The 19,371-nt window shown below is 57.2% G+C and overlaps 1 protein-coding gene across 1 annotated transcript in view; it reads right to left on the bottom strand.

Moving 5' to 3' along the window:
- Positions 1–19,371, bottom strand: part of Hmcn2 (hemicentin 2) — a 116,246-nt gene that overhangs the window by 96,434 nt on the left and 441 nt on the right. The window contains exons 2-5 of the mRNA XM_070005148.1: positions 9,054–9,124; positions 8,213–8,371; positions 7,429–7,551; positions 260–431 (exon numbers count right to left, since the gene is read on the bottom strand). Coding sequence (XP_069861249.1) covers positions 260–431; positions 7,429–7,551; positions 8,213–8,371; positions 9,054–9,124 — 525 coding nt within the window. The remainder of the gene's footprint in view (positions 1–259; positions 432–7,428; positions 7,552–8,212; positions 8,372–9,053; positions 9,125–19,371) is intronic.

Genomic DNA, 19,371 nt, shown 5'->3' with positions numbered 1-19,371 from the left:
GCCACAGTGCCACTTCCAGTCTTCTGGTGGTTTGTTGGAGATAAGAGTCTCACGGACTTTCCTGCCTGGGCTGGCTTTGAACCCTGATCCTCAGATCTCAGCCTCCTGAGTAGCTGGGATGACAGGCATGAGCCACGGGCGCCCGGCCCTGCTTCCTATTTCTGGGCCTCGGGTCCAAAGGCCCCGCAGCCCTGGGTCTCTTGGTCCCACCTCCCGGCTCCCCAGTTCCATTTCAGGCCCAGGACAAGGAAGCACCTACCCAGCGGGTCCCTGACTTCGATCTGGGGCCCGGGCCCGCTCAGGGAGATGGTGACCTCCTTCAGGCTGGGGTCAAAGGGGACACGCCAAGTGTGCTCGCCCTCCTCCTCATGGTCAGTGGACAGCAGGTGCACCTTGGAGGCCCGGATCTCTGACTCTACCCACTTCAGCACCTGCGCAGAGGCGGGGTGAGACACGGAGGTCAGCCCGGCCACTGGTGCCCAGGACTGGGCCCCTTCAGACAAGCCGTCCAGGTCACCCAGGCCATCCACTCCACTGACCTCCCCTGGGCCTGAGTCACACACCAACCTCCTGCGGGTGCCCAGATGGGACGCATGAATGGCAGTGCCCAGCAGATTCAGCCTGGGAGAGGAGCGGGAGCTTGGGGCACCTCCACCAGGAAGCCCTCTGGAGTAAGCCCCAGGACCTGGAAGACCGCCCCCTCCCCCCGGGCCCATGCAGCCCATAACAGCCCCCAGGGCGGGTGCTCAGACTGCTCCCAGCAGAGTGCTGACTCTGCCAGGACAGAGGTCTTCTTTTGTGACCAAACATAAACCAAGGAAAAACCTCAACAGGAAATCTGAATGGAAAATATCAGGGTAAACACTCCAGACAGTAGTTGACAGGTAGGCAAATGACAGTGATCAACGACAATAGACCGGTGATGGGTGGATGGAAGGATAGGTGATGGAAGAAATGGCAGACACATAATGATGGCTAGATGGACCAGCAGATAGATGGACAGATTGGTGATGGATGGATTGGCAGAGAGCTAACTAGCTAACTAGACAGACAGAGGGATAGATGGGTGGATGGCAAGATATGGATGGATAGGTAGATAGGTGAGGGGTGGATGGATGGATTAGCAAATAGTAGACAGACAGACGGATGGAGGGACGGAGGGATGGAGGGAGAGAGGGATGGTAGGATATGGATGGATAGGTAGACAGGTGATGGGTGTATTAGAAAATAGATCAATAGAGTGATGGATGGATGGACAGATGGTAGGTTATGGATGGATAGGTAGATAGGTGATGGATGGAGAGATGGTTGGATGGATGGATAGGGGACAGATGGATAATAAATAGACAAAAGCAGTGTTGTCCCTCACATCGAATATCAACGATCGCCGCTAGCACCATGTCTTGGTTTCTGATCATTCCCCACTAGGGCTCCCGGGGACATGAGGGCAGCAGACAACTTATAAAGTAAGCCTGGAGACTATGCCTTCCATAAAGCAAAGAAGAGCTCAAAGACAAACAAGGATACGCCAGGGGAAGCTCCCCTCGCCTAAAGCCGAGACAACCGAGACCTGAAAGAATAGCTAGAAACACACTGGCTAGTGGTGAAGGGGGGGAGGGAGGGAGGGAGAGAGGGAGGGAGAGAGGGAGGGAGAGAGAGAGAATTCCAACAGTAACAGCTGCCTCGCCTCCACTGACTTGCTCACTCCAGAGAGCTCAGCATGGCTGCCCAACCCGTGGGATGAAAGCCTGGTGGGGACCGAGGCGCCACAAAGAGCCAGCGCCACCCCAGACACACGAGCCACAAAGGGAAGCGTGGCCCCCGCTCAGGGCAGCTGCCCGTCATCACTGCCGCGTGCAGTCGGTCACGGTCATGGCATTACCGCCTCACCCACACTCCCTAGGTCTTTTAGCTTTGGTTATTTATTTTTAAAATTGGATCCCCACCATCCTCCTGATTGCATTTCCCAAGTAGCTGGGATGGCAGGCATTGGCCACCACGCCCAGCTTTTACTGGTTGAGATGGGGTCTTGCAGACGTTTTTGCCCAGGCTGGCTTGGAACTGTAATCCTCCTAGTCCTAGTATCCAGCAGGGACAACAGGCATGGCTGTGGCGTCCTGAGCCCAGTGCCAGTGTGCCTGTCGGGCTTGCTGACTACCAGGTGACCAGCCAGGCCTTTACCCCAAGCCGGGGTAGGCCAGGAATGGGGCAAGGGAAATGCTCAGAGGCACCGTCCTTCTCCATACGCAGTGTCATAAACAGAGGAGTGGGGTGCAGACTTGAGCAGACTTAGACGTAGCTACCCACTTCATTAAATCCTGATCTGATGAAATCTACTATAAACACCAGGTGCCCGGGGCTCGCGCCTGTCAGCCTAGCTCCTCAGGAGGCTGAGATCTGAGGATCACGGTTCCAAGCCCACCTGGAACCAATTAGCCACCAGAAAGCCAGAAGTGAAGCTGTGGCTCGAGGTGGTAGAGCACCAGCCTTGAGCAAAATGCTCTGGGACAGCACCCAGGCCCTGAGTTCAAGCCTCAGAACAGGTACACACATAAAAAATAAAGCACTGAATCGAGTGGGTGGCTTCACTCTTGTAACTACCGCAAGTCTTTGGAACTCTTCATAGTGATTCTCTTAAGCCACAGTCATTTGAAAGTGACAAGTTCGCCATGACTCTTGACAGACGCCTGAGCAAGGCCAGCAGTATACAGCCGCTTGCTGACCTAGCCAACCAGAAATAAACTGGTTCTGTTCCTTTCAGGAAGGAATGCTTAGACGTTAGCCCCGGGGATTGATTAGCAATGCCTGCCTTGGATACAGTTGGACTGTGGTGCCTTGCGTGCTACCCACTGGCCATCCTGGCTCAAAAATCGCAGTTGTCCGTGTGACCTTTGCCCACCATGTGATCTTCCACACAAGGGAAGAAGAGGAAGCAGCTGGAAGATCTGCCTGAGATTCAGGAATCGGATTTGTTTTTGCTCACACTGAGCTAGAACATATGTGGCAAGATTTCATTCATCATGGGACAAGAATTCAGTATTCTGAAAGCTTGCTTGTTTTTCTTAATGCTTTGGAGCTACTTCATTCTTTGTCATTTATTTTTGCCTAGCTTTCTAAGTAATGTGTCTGTTGAAAAGCAGCCCCCGCCCCCCGCCCCCCAGCTTGGCCAAGGACTGGGGACAAACTTCTCCATCCATACAGAGGGGAAGGAAAGAGGCAGCACCAAGGATTCCCAGCTGGAGAGACAGACGGACAGACAGACCAGCCGGAGAAAGCAAGGGGAAAGTTCCAGAAAGCAGAGGGGCAGCTCTGGGAGCTCTGTGTGCTCCCTCTGAGCCTCAGGGAGGGTCAGGAAGGAGTCATCAACCCGCAAAGCTCCTGGGAGGCAGGCGGTGGCAGCCCCAGCCCACATCTCCCTGTGCGTCCCTGGCTACTGTGTCGCAATGTCGCTGCTCGCTGCTGTGCGAGGAAAGCCGCCCAGCGGCTCAGGCGGTCACGGGACCTGAACCCGCGACCCCACGGCCCTGACGTGCCCCCCCCCCGCCCTGGGAGCGAGCCTCTGGCCCACAGCACAGCCAGACCTCCTCTGTAGGGCCAGTCTCAGGGGTCAGGGCCTCCAGGAGCCCAGTGTGGAATGGGGGAGCCCTCGGAGCAGAGAGCCTTCATTAAGCAAACACAATGTTTATTTAGAGACAATGGCTCTCAGATGTGAGCACTGTGGGAGCCTGGGCGCTGGGCGGGAGGGAGGGAGGGAGGGAGGGCGGGAATCTGGCACCACGGCCAACCAGATGGCTGCTGCTGGACTCTCCTCCATGGCAGATAAATCATCCCCAGAACCTCACCCAGGACACGGCCGGCCGGGGCGGCTGAGGAGAGGGGAGCGAAACAGAAGCCAAGGGCGCTGCGTGGGGCTCAGCCACAGATCGGAACACTGAGGCCCCAGCTGCAGGCGGGGAGCCCTGGGGGGGAGGGGGACGGGGGTCTCACCATGGGGCGATGGAGGGGGGAGGGTCCTGCCCCTGGTCAGTTGAGGGATCTCCCTAACTCTCCCTGGCTGAGAATGCCTTCCAGAGAGCACCCCCCCAGCAGGACAGCCTCAGGACTCCACCCAGACCCAGAACCATGGGGGCTGGGAGGGGGAGGGGGAGGGGAGGGGAGGGAGGCCATAGCTAACTCTCACCGTGGCTTCCCAGAGGCCAGGGTGTCCTGGCCACGGCCTCTGGGGGTACAGCTGTGCACAAGGGGAGATCTCACATACACACAGCAGCTAAGTCCCCAGCCAAAGGGCTTTCCACACACAGGTACGCGGACCGCACTTCTGCCTTCCTGCCCAGAAGCAAAGGCCTGAAGCACACCCCCACCCGCCCGCCCCTGGGAAGGGTCCAGGATGAGGTCAGCACTGGGCCCCTCCGGACTGCTAATCACAGCCACCTGGCAAAGCCTCCCCACCCCCACCCCCGCCCCTGCCGTCCCAGCAGCCGGCACCCCACCCCTCCCTCCCTGAGCCCCGCTGATGTCTGAGCTGTCTGAGCCGAGTGCTCTGTACCTGCTGGGTGGACAGCTCCCAGAATGCAATGCAAGGTGGGGGCAGTCCTAGGGGACCGAGGGAAGCCACAGCCGAGTGGTCCCTAAAAAGACAGGGGTCTTGGGGGGGGGAGGCTGCAGGAAGATGGGACACACTCAGCCCTTCCACCCCTTCCCCCCTCTCCATTGTCCTTTGCATTCTTTTTACTGGGGTACTGGGGTACTGGGGTACTCAGGATGTGGCTCAAGACTGGGTCTCCACCACTTGAGCCACAGCTCCACTTCCAGCTTTTTGGTGGTTGCTGATTAAAGACTCTTGAAGGTCTCTCCTGCCCGGCTGGCTTTGAACCATGATCCCTAGATCTCAGCCCCCTGAGCAGCTAGGATGCCACGGGTGGCTGCTGGTGCGCTGCTGTCCTTCACCGTGTGTGCAACGGGCTTGCGTGGGCCAGAGCCCGAGGAGGGGCGGGAGTTCTTGGTCTACGGAAATCTGAATGGAAGCGCTCACCATTTGGGCAAATGTTGCCTGTCCCTGCACACAGATGGCAGGAGCTCTAAGTTTTCTCCACACACACACTGCGCACACACCACACATGCACACACACTGCGCACACACCACACATGCACACACACTGTGCACACACCACACATGCACACACACTGCGCATACACACCACATGCACACACACTGCGCACACACCACACATGCACACACACTGCGCATACACACCACATGCACACACTGCGCATACACACATGCACACACTGCACACACACTGCGCATACACACCACACATGCACACACACTGCGCACACACACCACATGCACACACTGCGCACACACACATGCACACACTGCACACACATGCACACACATGCACACACTGCTCACACATACCACACGTGCACACATACTGTGCACACCGCACATGCATGCATACACACATATCACACGTGCACACCCCCACACCCAGCTGCAGCTGGGTGAGCGGCATCTTAGCGTGCCCAGCCGCTGGCCACAGCCACGGGCTGGCTCTACCCGCACAGTTTGGGGGCTTCAGAAACTTCTGGAGAGGCCTTCTCCCAGGCTAGGCCTTGCTGTCTCCACTGGAGGATGACCACAGCTGCCCTCGCCTCTTTCCCAGAGTGTCTGGAAACATCTGGAAGGGGCCAGGGCCAAGGCATGAAGCTAGGTTCTATGCTTAGGAAAGGAAGGAGCAGGCGGTGGCGGCGGCGGCGGGACGGACGCGCGAGGACCTGCCGTGTGCCACCACCTGCCGTCCGCAGGGGCTGGGGGCTGGACCGCAGCAGCCCGGCCCGGCCACGCTGGCTCTCAGCTGCTACAAGGGACCCAGCTCCCAGGCCCTGGCTTCCAGAAGCGGAGGCTGAGCTGTCCTCCCCTCTGCCAGGCCTCCGCGCTGGCTCGGGGCTCGGCGCCAGCAAACAAAACCTGCCGTGCTGTAGAGAAGCACAAACGCCATCTGTCATCGGGAGTTAAGGCACGCTAATCTAAACACGGCCCCGAGACCGTCCCTCCAGCTCATGCACACACAGCACAGGACGCGGGCTGGCGCCCACTCCCGCCCCCCCTCCCAGGGCCACACCGCCAGGGACTGCGCTGTCCACACCAACACCCCCCAGCCCCCTGCACAGCTGTTTCCTCGGCACCTGCTACATGCCCGTGGCTTAGACAGATTCGGCAAACAAGGGCTCCCACGGCCCAGCCTCAGGGAGCCCGCACACAGCCTGGTAACGTGAAATACTCACACGAGCATAAAATGACAATTACACAACACAACCCAGGAAGCTTGGGCGGGTGTGAAAGAGGATTTGACGGTGACAGGAAACAGAGGGTGGATTTCAGTGAAGACTGAGGGATGAGGAGAAGCCAGGAGAGGAGGAGCTGGAGGAACTAGCAGCATGTGCAAAAGGCCTGGGGTAGGAGGAGCAGGGGAGGGTACACAGAGACCTACAGGTGGGATTTGCTCATATAGGCTCACGAAACCTGACTTCCACCATGGGCCAACAACCCTGGAGTCCTGCCAAGGCTGGAGTTTATACCACAAGAATGGTTTTGCCAGTGTGCAGCCTGGAAGGTTCCCTATGTGGCTAGGGAGAAAGAGGAGGGCTGCAGGGAAGGCAGGCCCTGAGCCTGGAGAGAACCTGGAAGGCCGGGCCAGCACCCAGCTCAGGGACAAGGCAGGAGGCAGAGTGCTGAATGCTAAGTGAATCCAACCAGTGTCACCTCAGGCCAGAGGCAAGTGAGCCCTTCCCAGCCAAGGTCCACCATACAGCCGTACAGCCGGGGTCTGCACACTCTGCTGCTTCCCCTGCCAGCCTCCCGCCCACCCCTGACTCTGGGGACAATCAGAAGTGAACCCACACCCACACTTCTGTCTGACCATCTCAGTTCCGTCCCGCCTGGCCCAGCTCAGGGTCCCAGGCCCAGAACGCTGACAACCCTCAACCCCATCACCAACAAAATATTTACAGCCAGGCACCCGTGACTCACACCTGTAATCCCAGCTACTGAGAAGGCTGAGAACTGAAGATCCTCAGACCGGAGACTCTAATCTCCTGTTAAACCACCAAAAAGCCCCATGTGGAGCTGTGGCTCAAGAGGTAGAGCACCAGCTGTGAGCGGAATGAAAACATGAGGACCTGAGATCAAGCCCCAGTGCTAGTATGTACACACACACACACACACACACACACACACACACACACACACACACACACACACACACACATTTTCTAGGACCCAAAGAACCTGCCTTGGACAATGCAAGAGCTAGTGGGGTGATGTCATGTTGTCATAACAGCCTGTAGGGGGGTGGCGGGGGGGGGGGCGCTGGGCAGGGCTGGGGAAGGCAGGCTTGGGACAGGCCCTGTCCCTGGGCTCACCTCTGTCACCTGCTGCTTGTCCAGATGGAACACCTGCCCGGAGCTGGTGGAGGCGATCTCCTCGAACGCCAGGTAGCCGGGATGGGAGCGGTCACCACAGTCGCCGGTCAACACGAAAACCACCTGCAGAGCGCAACCTGCTCACTGCCAGCCGACGGGCAGAGCACCTGCCGGGAGCAGGAGGCCCGGGAGACCCTGGTCTGCCGGTCACCCGCGGCTGTGGGGTGACCAGAGGCCTCTCCTGAGCATCAGCCCACGGGTGCCCATGTGCAGGGCCCCGGGAGCAGCAGGTGCTCAATAAACGGGTTGAGATCTACAGTACAGAAGGGCAGAGCTGGATGCTGGAGGCTCATGTACGTCATCCTCGCTACTGGAGGCTGAGGTCTGAAGACTGAGCTTCAAAGCCAGCCCCGGCAGACTCTGATCTCCAATTAGCCAGCAAAAAGCTAGAAGCTAGAAATAGACTAGACCTGTGGCTCAAGTAGTAGAGTACCAGCTTTGAGAGAGAAAAAAACACCTCTAGGACAGCGCCCAAGCCTTGAGTTCAAGACCCAGTGCTGGAGAAAAAGAAAGCTGACTTGTTTAAGGAGGGCCTGTGGGGAAGGGGGTGCAATTTGAAGAATTTTGGGGAATCCTGGGCAGTATAGACAAGCGAATCCAGGCTGTCCCAGAGCGGAAGGCCCACCCCTGCCTCTGAGGCCTGGAGATCAGGGCTGCTGGGTGGGAGGGAGGAACCCCCACACACCCACTGTGTCCTCAGGGCCCAACATGGCTGCCCCCGCACCTGCGATTGCTTCCTCTGGAGGAGGTGCAGCAGCTCGTCCTTCTTGTGGTAGTCCTTGGCCCGGGCGTCGGAAAACACATAGATGAAGGAGCGGGGGTTGGACACGTCCACGGCAGCCTTGATGGCGCCCACGCTCATCTCGGGGCAGTCGCCCCCTCCCTGCAGGGCAGACCGGGTGTCAGGAGCTACAGAGACTGGCCTGGGAGCCCTGAGCTAGCCGGCCTCTCGCTCCACTGTGGGCACCAGCCTGGGGGTGGGGGGGATCACCTGGGAGGAAGTGTGTGATCACAGGACGGCTGAGGCTGAGGGGCTAAAGGTCCCGGGGCGGGGCAGGGTGGGGGCACTCACCTCCCCAGCCCCCCTGCCCGGGGCACACTGGGCGGGCACCCCGTGGTTATCACCTAACTCAGGTTTGTTCTCCTGGGGCAGGATTCACACCCTCGACCTCTGAGAGTTGCTTCCTTCCTGACTCCCCATCCCGTCCCCGGGGTCCCCGTCCCTGGGCAGCCGGCCGTCTCCGCGCTGGACCGTGGGGTTGGATGTCATGGAGGAGTCCAGCTGGGCCGTGGCCAGGTGAGCCGGGCTCTGGCCTGGCTTTGGGGGCCCTGAACCGCGCAGTTCCCCCCTTTCCCTGACACCACATATGACTTCATCCGGGGTCCATCACCTGCCCTTCAGCCCTTGCTCAATCACAAGCACTGACTACAGGCCAGCCGGGGCTCCGAGGTTCCTGGTGCCCCAGTGTGTGTGTGTGGGGGGACTGAGAGGGGGAGCATCACTTGGTCTCTGGGTGGGGGAACGCCAAGACCTAAGAGGAGGGTAGACCCGGGGTGGGGCCCACCTGCACGTAGAGATCCCTCAGCTCTCTCTGAAACACCGCTGGGTCCGCCGTGAGCGTCACTGGGCCGATATCTGAGGGAGAGACAGAGACAGAGAGAGAAAAATGAGAGAGAAAGACAGAGAGAGGCAGAGAGAGACCCAATGGTCTGAGTCCAGCCCCGGGCTCTAGGAAAGCGCAGCATGTGGGCTGAGGGTAAATCCTCCCCCCCCAACAGAAGCCCCAAACTCACGACCCACCGTCTCCAAAGGACCCCCCTCACCCCACCCCACCCCCACGCTCCCACCTTCCCTGAGAAAGGAATTCTGGGAGTACAAGGAAAGCAGAGAGAGCAACGCACGATCAGTTCTGGACACACAGCAAACGCCCCACGCCAGGCTGATCCACAGGAGCGAGGCCTTCCAGAAATCTCCGCCCCGCCCCCCCCCCATGTGCCCACACCGTCCAGAGGAGCAGCCGGGAGACCGGGCGCCCACGAGGGCGCTGCAGATGGGGAATGACTAGACACGAGGCCCACCCAGCGCGGGGGCAAACACAGCCTCCTTGAAAGGCTGTGGAAGTTTCTAGACGGTCAAAGGAGCGGCCACCACGGGACCTCGGCACTCCACCCGCGGGCAGTGGCAGGAGAAAGGGCAACACAGCCCCACGAAAGCGGCTGCTCGTGGCCCAGTGCTGGTGATCACGCCTGTAATCCCGGCTGACCTCAGGATCAGGGCTCAAACCCAGCCTGGGCAGGAGCGTCTGCAGTGGGCTCACCCGGCCTAAGGCTCGGCCCTGCCTGGCCCCGGCTGCTCCAAGGCGCTCCCGGGACACCAGGCGGGAAATCCACGCGGCTGCGCCTGCGCACTGCGAGGCAGCCTGGGCTCAGGCCCCCGCCTGGGGGCTCTCCCGGGCCCAGCGCGGGGCCGGGGCTGTGCGGGGCTCCCGTGCCAGCCCCCACAGCCCCCTTAACAGACTGCCCTCACGCAGGTGGGGCAGCCCCCAGGACCCTCGCTCAGGGCCTCGCTCCCTCCTCCTCGGGACAGCACCCGGCAAAGGCCCTGGGCCCCGGCGCCGGCCACGAGCCCATCTCCAACTGCCGCACGTTCTGGGTCCCGGGGTGGACGGGAGTTCAGGGTGGATGCTGCCCAGCCCGGTCAGATGTCCACATCCGCAGCTGGGGTGGTGGCGGTGCACAGCCCCGGAGCCACGCCCCCCAACGCCACGCCCCACCGCCACACACCCCCGCCACGCCGCCACGCCGCCACGCCCGCCACGCCCCCCACGCCGCCATGCGCCACGCTGCCACGTCACACGCCGCCACGCCCCCCACGCCGCCACGTTCCCCCACGCCGCCATGCCCCACGCCCCCCACTGCCCGCCACCACGCTCCCACGCCGCCACGCCCCCCACGCCGCCATGCCCCCCACGCTGCCACGCCCCCCACGCCGCCATGCCCCCACGCTGCCACATCGCACGCCGCCACGCTGGCCATCACGCCGCCACACCACCGCCTGCGTTACAACGCAGCACACGCCGGGCTTCCTCTTGACCAGTTGATGCATTTACTCGCCCACAGAGACGCCGCCCAGCACGTGACGTCTGGCTCGTTCGCCCCCACTTCATGGAGGAGGAAATCGGGGCGCAAGGAGATCACACACAGCCTGCCCCGAGAACCCGGGAAGCCGCAGGCAGGTGACCCCGGGGCAGGTGACCCCAGGTGAGACGCGGGGAGGCGGGAGGGGAAGGGAGGGGGGCTGGAGAGTCGGGGACCCCTGCCCAAGGCTGGGCAGAGGGGGCGAGCGGCCCTTCCTGTGGCGCCGGCCACAGCACGCTTCAGACGCGGCCTTGGCTCCGCCGGCGGCCCCGGCCCAGGGCAGCGACGACCCCCTCGGGTATCACCGAGCACCGTGGCTCGCGCCTGTCATCCCAGCTACTCAGGAGGCTGAGAGCTGAGGGTCGCGGTTCAAAGCCAGCCCGGGCAGGAAACTCCGAGAGACTCTGATCTCCAATAAACCACCAGAAACCAGAAATAGCGCTGTGGCTCCAGTGGTGGAGCGCTGGCCTTGCGTTGAAGAGCTGGGGGACAGCGCCCAGGCCCAGAGGTCAGGCCCCCGAACGACCGAAATAAAAAGAATTCTAGGAGAAAAAAGTTACACACATCTCAGCAAAGGGAGGGGACGCCCCTCTCTAAAAGTCAGCCCTCATTTGTCTGTGGTTTTTGTTTGCTTTCTTTTATTTTGATTTCTTAGTTATTTTTGTTTTATTTTCAGTGTTAAAAATGAAAACAGTTTTACACTTGATGGCTAAAAAGACAAAAAAAAAAAAAAAATCAGCATGGCAGGGCCGTGGCTGAGCGCGTGAGCAAGTGTGAAGCCCTGAGTTCTGTCTCCAATACCAAAAAACTAAAGCGAAGCAACACAAAATCATACAAGGAATGAATGGTATAAAATCAGAAACAAGACAAGGCTGGGCGCGGATGGCTATGCCTATGAGCCTAGCTACTGGAAAAGCTGAGATCTGGGAGATCACAATTTGAAGCCAGCCCTGGCAGAAAAGTCTACAAGACTCCATCTCCAAAATAACCGGCAAAAAGCTGGGCCGGAGGCATGGCTCAAGTGGCAGAGCACGGGCCACACAAGCAGTGAGCTAGAGACCCTCAGTCTGAGCTGGGCAACAGTGGTTCACACCTGTAATCCTAACTACTCAGGAGGCTGAGATCTGAGAATCATGGTTCAAAACCAGCTTAGGTAGGGAAGTCCATGACACTCTTGATATCTTAAAAAATAAATAAAAATCACCCAAAACCTGGAAGTGGAGCTGTGGCTGGAGTGGTAGAGTGTCAGTCTTGAGCAGAAAAGCTCAGGGACAGCACCCAGGCCCTGAGTTCAAGCCTCAGATCTACACCCGAGAGAAAAAAAAAAATGGAAAAGAAGTATGCAGGCAGACTGCAGCCCCAGTACTCTTTGGCATTGTCTGCAAAGTGTTGCTGCCGACCGGTGCAGCCTTTTGGATGAGTGAGCCTTTGATTAGGAAAGGGAGAAGAAGTGTCACAGTGTCACAGTGCTGGACCGGCCACAGCTGCCAGCCGAGGAAACTGAAGACATTACTAAAGCATTTACTTAAAAGAAAAAAAACAGCAAAAAGTTGGAAAGAAAATAAATATATGAAAATGAATTGCTTTCCAACATCCTAGTGAACGTCATTTGTAAAAAATGTAATGGAACAATAACAAAAAAATCCCAATTTTCATCAAAATAGTAACACCAACATATTTAGACATGACCTATAAAAGAAATGAGTGGATCTTATCAGAAAGTATTATAAATCATTAGTAAAGAAAATAAAAAGGGAAGGAGGAAAGGAGCCTTTGGGGAGCAAAGGAATCTCTGAACATGACGCTGGTGCCTGGCCCAGAGGCTCACGCCTGTAATCCCAGCTACTCAAGGGGCTGAGCAGAGTGATCTGAAGTCAGCCTAGGCAGGAAAGTCCACGAGACTCTTATCTCTAGTGAACCAGCAAATAAAAACAAACACAGAAGTGAAGTCGTGGCTCAAGTGGTAGAGCACAGCCTTGACTACAAAAGCTAAGGGACAGCGCCCAGGCCCTGAGTTCAAGCTCAGCATCAGACAATGGGGTGGGGGGAGGGGGAGAAAGCCAAAGGCAAAAACACTGGTCCCTGGCTAGGGCTGGGTACATGGAGAATGGCTTGCCACGTGAGACCCCCATGGGTGAGTCAGGGAATGGAGGCACGCGGGGTGGTGGAACAGAGGTGAGCCAGGAGCCGCCTGTGTGTTGGCAGAGGTCACATGGTCCAGACACACACACACACACACACACACACACCAACACCACCACCACCACCACCACCACCACCACCAGTGAATAAAAATGCAACAATGAGAGTCAGATGTGAATAAGAGCCAACAGAGTGAGCTTCCAGTGAGCAGAGTGCTAAGAATTTAAACCAGAAAATGAACCACATAACCTCGATCATAACCCACGGTATTATGACCCAGGCTGCTACAAATGACTGATTAATAAATGACTTCCTCCCAAACAGAGGAGAAACTGACACAGGCCCCAGGCTGCCCTGTTGATTGTCCACGCCGTGAACACGTGTCACCACCCTCTGGTTCTCTTTCTCTTACCAAAACACATGCCTCGCTCCAGAAAAACACTGGATACACGACAGTGACACCAGGGGCAAAGCATCTGGCCACTGCTTAGCAAAGACAGACGCAGTGGCTCGAACGTGTAATCCCAGCTACTCAGGAGGCAGAAATCAGGAGCCTCGAGGTTCCAGGCCAGCTGGAGCAGTTCAGCCTGCGCTGGCTTGTGCAAAAACCAAGAGATTCTGTGCAAAATAACTAAAGCAAAAGAGGGCTAGGTGCGTGGCTCCAGTGATAGCGTGCACCTAGTAAGCGAGAAGCCTTGAGTTTAAACACTGGTTTAAAAAAATCACTGGAGATGTGACTCAAGCGGTGAAGCACCTGCTAGCAAGCTTTACCACTTGTTTAGTCCCCTGAGAAAGGCTGATCTTTTTTTGGTGGTGGGTTGTGGGTCTTGAACTCAGGGCCTAGGCACTGTCCCTGAGCTCTTTCATTCAAGGCTAGGGCTCTACCACATTGAGCCACAGGGCCACTGCTGGTTTTCTGGGTTCATTGGAGATAAGAGTCTTATGGACTTTCCTGTCTCAGCTGGATTTGAGCCACGATCCTCAGATCTCAGCCTCCTGAGTAGCTAGGATTGCAGGTTGTTATAATTTTAATAAGGAAAAAAAGCCCATAAAGCCAGGTATGGTGATGCATGCTTGTTATCTCAGCACCTGGGAGTCTGAGACAAGAGGATCAGGAGTTCAAGGCCAGCCTGTGCTGTGTAGTCAGACCTTGTCTCAAAAAAGCAAAAGTCAAAAGAAAATACAAATATGATATTGAAAATGAACTATACAACTTGTCGGTGGGGGTGGGAGGGAAAAACTGGGAGAGAGCGAGAGAAGGGGCGGCCCTGTCCAGAAATGCATGCGCTCCCTGCCTGACTCGCACAGCTGCAGCCCTGTGCATCACCTGTGTAGCAACAGTTTTTTAAAAATGTAAAGAAAATACAAATAAAAGTAACAGGCAAAAAGTAATGTGAAGCAGGATCATTCACGCCATTAGTAATACTATAATTCTTAGTCATTAATATAGCGTGCCCTGCACCGGAACTAGCACACCATGGAAGCCTGGACCAGTTCCCCGGAAATGAAGTAACTGGGATAAAACAGGATCCAAGTAACAAGAAAGACAGGGCAAGCACATCGAAGGTACTTGTGCCCTCCCCCACGCCCCCCCCATGCCCTCCAGCCACTGTGCCCTCCCACACGCCCCCCGTGCCCTCCAGCCACTGTGCCCTCCCCCACGCCCCCCATGCCCTCCAGCCACTGTGCCCTCCCCCACGCCCCCATGCCACACTGTGCCCTCCCCCACGCCCCCATGCCACACTGTGCCCTCCCCCACGTTCCCATGCCACACTGTGCCCTCCCCCACGCCCCCATGCCACACTGTGCCCTCCCCCACGCCCCCATGCCACACTGTGCCCTCCCCCACGTCCCCATGCCACACTGTGCCCTCCCCCACGCCCCCATGCCACACTGTGCCCTCCCCCACGCCCCCATGCCACACTGTGCCCTCCCCCACGCCCCCATGCCACACTGTGCCCTCCCCCACGCCCCCATGCCACACTGTGCCCTCCCCCACGCCCCCATGCCACACTGTGCCCTCCCCCACGCCCCCATGCCACACTGTGCCCTCCCCCACGCCCCCATGCCACACTGTGCCCTCCCCCACGCCCCCATGCCACACTGTGCCCTCCCCCACGTTCCCATGCCACACTGTGCCCTCCCCCACGCCCCCATGCCACACTGTGCCCTCCCCCACGCCCCCATGCCACACTGTGCCCTCCCCCACGTTCCCATGCCACACTGTGCCCTCCCCCACGTTCCCATGCCACACTGTGCCCTCCCCCACGCCCCCATGCCACACTGTGCCCTCCCCCACGTTCCCATGCCACACTGTGCCCTCCCCCACGCCCCCATGTCACACTGTGCCCTCCCCCACGCCCCCATGTCACACTGTGCCCTCCCCCACGCCCCCATGCCACACTGTGCCCTCCCCCACGTTCCCATGCCACACTGTGCCCTCCCCCACACCCCCATGCCACACTGTGCCCTCCCCCACGCCCCCATGCCACACTGTGCCCTCCCCCACACCCCCATGCCACACTGTGCCCTCCACCACGCCCCCATGCCCTCCAGCCACCCTGCAGAAGTTTACTAGTGTTTTTTTTTATTTTTTATTGTGAAAATACTGTACAGAGGGGCTTAAAACAAATGTCCAGAATATCTATCTGATTTTGTGATAGAATTTTTAAAAAAAGAAAATACTTTTCTAAACCTATAAGTGAGAAAATCATAAAAAAAAAACAATAGCTCTCTCCACATAGACATGTATAGGACGCACAAACTGCACAGGGAGCCAAATGGCCAGGGAAAATACAAAGCAACAAAAAAACAATTCTCAGCGTCCACGCGACGAACTCCCACTGACTGGAAAGAAACCCACTCCAATTCTGATTTTAAAAGTTAAGATAAAAACAAAAATTGGGGGTTATGTGGTGGGGAGGGACATACAAAGCAACAAAGAAATCATCTTATAAATATGTTAGAAACAATCGCATGAAAGTAAAAAAACATTTGAATACTTACCTTGTTGGTATAATTTGTGGAGGGGAAGGGAAAAAACAAATCGTTTAAATGGGGATACAGGTAGACCCATTGCAACAATGAGATGTACAAGTCATTATGTGGAAAAACAAACTTTACAACTTTGGCTGGGGGGGGGGGAAGGAGGGGAATATGGGGGGTGGGATATGGGAAGGGTAGGAAGGGGAAACAAAGGAGGAGGCAATAATGCTTGATAAGAAATGTACTCATTATCTTGCCCATGTAATTGTAACCCCTCTGTATGGTATTTTCATAATAAAAAATTTTTTTAAAGGGCTGGGAAGGTGGCTCAGTGGTAGAGCACTTGCCTTGCATGCATGAGGCCCTGGATTTGATTCCTCAGCACCACATAAGCAAAAAGAAAAAAGCCGGAAGTTGTGCTGTGGCTCAAGTGGTAGAGCGCTAGCCTTGAGCTGAAGAGCTGAGGGACAGCGCCCAGGCCCAGCGTTTAGGCCCCATGACCGGACCCAAAAAAAAATTTTTTTAATTAATAAAATAAGTCAGGCACCAATGGCTCACACCTGTAATCCTAGCTACTCAGGAGACTGAGACCTGAGCATTGTGGTTCGAAGCCAGCCCTAGCAGGAAAGTCCACGAGACTCTATCTCCCATGAACCCCAGAAAACTGGAAGTGGCAGAGCACTAACCTTGAACAAAAGAACTCAGGGACAGTGCCCACACCCTGAGTTCAAGCCTCATGACTGACAAAAAAAAGTAAATAAATAAAGTCAGGAAATAAACACAATTCATGAAAGGAGAAAACACACACACATCTACTTAGTACTTGAAACTGTGCTGAGAAGCAGCACAAACAAGGCCGCCTGGGGTGAGGCTAACCCCCAGCAGGGCAGCAGCACTGAGAGGGCCCTCAAAGTCTGTCCGGATTCACCCCAGAAAACAACCCATGTGCCAAAGATGGCCGAGGAATTCCACCAGGGAACTTAGTCCCCCAGGAGAGACTCATGGTGAGAGAGGAAGGGAGGGAGGGAGGGAGGGAAAGAAATTATAATAGAGAGGAGGGAGGGAAGAAGGAAGAGAGGAATAACGGTGAAGGAAGAGATGGGAAAGGAGAAAGGGAGGGAAACAAAGGGAGGGAGGGGGAGGGAAAAAGGAGGGAGTGAAGGAGGAAGGTGGAAGGAAAGGGGAGGGGAGAGGGAGGAAAGGAAGGAAGGAAGAAGGAAAGAGGGAGGAAGGAAAGGGGAGGGAGAGAAAGGGAAGGAGGGAGGGAGAGAGAGGGAGGATTGCACTCAGGGAATCTCAATATTGGCCTACAGAAAAACTGGAAACCCTGTGTGTTTCCAGCCAGATGAGCTGCTTGGCAAGTTTCTCCTTGGGCCACATTGCATTTTGCACACTGGCAGGCTGCTGGCCTTCCCCTGCCCCGCCCTCGCGCTGTGGGACCCTGACCCCCCCCCACACACACACCCAGTGCTGAGCTTCCTTTCCACTCGCTGACTCAGATCCAAAGCCAGGCTCCAGCTTTGCCCATACAAGGAGACGGCAAAGCTCCAGACCCTCCCTCCCTCCCCTCCCCCTCCCCATCACCTGTCCTCCAACCCCCACCCAGCAGCCCAGAAACTTCTCCAGCCCAACAGCACCTATGCTAGACAGGGTGCCAAAATGCCGACCGACCGACTGTGGATGCTGTCACCATGTCACCCTCCCCCCCCCCAGGCTGCCAGCTCCTCAGATGAGCATTCATGCTGTCCACTGGGGGGGCACTGCCCGATGTGGGCTCCGTGGGGGGGAGTCCCCTCCTGGGGGAACTATGTGGGCTTTTCTGTGGGGGGGGAGGGGAGGGAGAGGTACCGCGAAGGCTGAGCCTGAAGAAGGCTAGAGAGCTGTGCACCAGCACTGGGCCCAGGGAGAAGAAGTGTGGGGACCCCCCCAAAAAACTCACAGCCAGAGCAGGGCAGCGAGGAAAGCCCCTGCGGCCCCAGCCTGGACCTCGGGACGTTGTTTGGCTCCCAGGACTGCCGTCCTGAGCCACCGTGAAGCATCTCAGAGCCCGCGAGGCCGTGGGTGAGGAGTGAGGTCGTGGGACAGGGGCCGGGAGTCTCACCCAGGTCCCACTCGTGGCTTTTGGGTACAGGGTGTCAAGTGACCTCTAAACTCTCTTTCTAGGACATCTTAAGAAACCCAAGTAAGCAGGTGCCAATGGCGCCCGCGTGTAACCCCAACTACTCAGGAGGCGGAACTCAGAGGGTCGCAGTTTGAAGCCAGCCCAGGCAGGAAAGTCCGTGAGACTCTGATCTCCGATTAACCACTTAAAAACTGGAAGTGGGGCTGTGGCTCAAAGTGGTAGAGCACTCGCCTTGAGCGGTAAAGCTCAGGGACAGCGCCCAGATCCTGAGTTCAGGCCCCATGACTAACCAAAAAAAGAAAAGAAATCCCAAGTATAATCTAGAAAGCTGGTGAGAGTTGGAGGGATGGGAGGTTGGCTAGAGACTGAGCTAGAACACAGTTCACACACTCACACATACACATGCATTCACATCTGTGCACACACAGCATGCACATGCACACAGCATGCACACACGCACACACGGCATGCACACGCACACACATGCTCCCTCTTCACCATGCCCAGGCTTGCTGCACCCTCACCCTGAGTGAGGGCTGCTTCTTGCATACCCAGAATTTTCTAGAGCTCTGGTTTCTGGGCTTTGAACTGAAGCGCCCAAAGCAGTCCAGCTCTCCTGGAGGCAGAGCGGCCTCCAAGCCCTGCCTGACAGCAACACAGCCCAGACACTGGGGATCCATCCAGTGCCGGGAACGGGTGATTCACGGACCAATTCACCCCACTGAAACGCTTTACACGGCGACTTTCGCAGGGAGCCATGGAGCCTGTCAGCCTGTCGGTCTGTCTGTCTGTCTGCCTGTCTGCTTGCCTGCCTTCTTTTTGAAGTCATCCTCTGGAAAGAGAGGAGCTAGGTGCAGAGAGGGAGCATAGCCAACAGCAACGTAAGGCTGGGCCAGCGGCTCACACCTGTGATCCCAGCTGCTCAGGAGGCTGAGACCTGAGGATCCTGACACACAAATCCAAGAGATTCTCATCTCCATTTAGCAGAAGAGCAGCAGCTCAAGTGGTAGAGTACCAGCCCTGAACAGGAAAAGCCTCAAGAAAGTGAAAGGTTCTGAGTTCAAGACCCAGTACCAGTATGTGTGCCACACACACACACAATCACAGAATGTTAGAAGGAAAAGGGCACTTTCAGTTCAAGGACACTCCATCTCCATTTCTCAGCGAAGTTTCTGGATGGGAGGGACCCTTTCAAGGGGTGCCCCTCACCTGAACTGAAAGGCAGGGGCGGCCCTGGGGCGGTCTGCAGGAGGAGCTGCTGGGGGGACCGCAGTGAGCGGCTGGGGCTCCCCAGGACCGCTGCTGCTTTTTGAGTGAAGTTAGGTGAGGGGCCAGGCTGCAGGGAGCTGCTCCTCTGGGGAACCCAGAGTGAACCCCGATTCGCCCCAGACCCTGGCGGCCTCTGAGGCTGTCCTGGCCTCCCAGAGCCAAGACAGGATGGAGTCTAAGAGAAAGTAAAGGAAAAATGCAAACTGCCCAGGGGGGAAATGGACAAC

The sequence above is a fragment of the Dipodomys merriami genome, unplaced genomic scaffold, assembly GCF_024711535.1.
Source record: "Dipodomys merriami isolate MVZ:Mamm:240054 unplaced genomic scaffold, mDipMer1.0.p SCAF_11, whole genome shotgun sequence".
Classification (NCBI taxonomy): domain Eukaryota; kingdom Metazoa; phylum Chordata; class Mammalia; order Rodentia; family Heteromyidae; genus Dipodomys; species Dipodomys merriami.
This window is presented reverse-complemented; position numbering and strand designations above follow the sequence as displayed.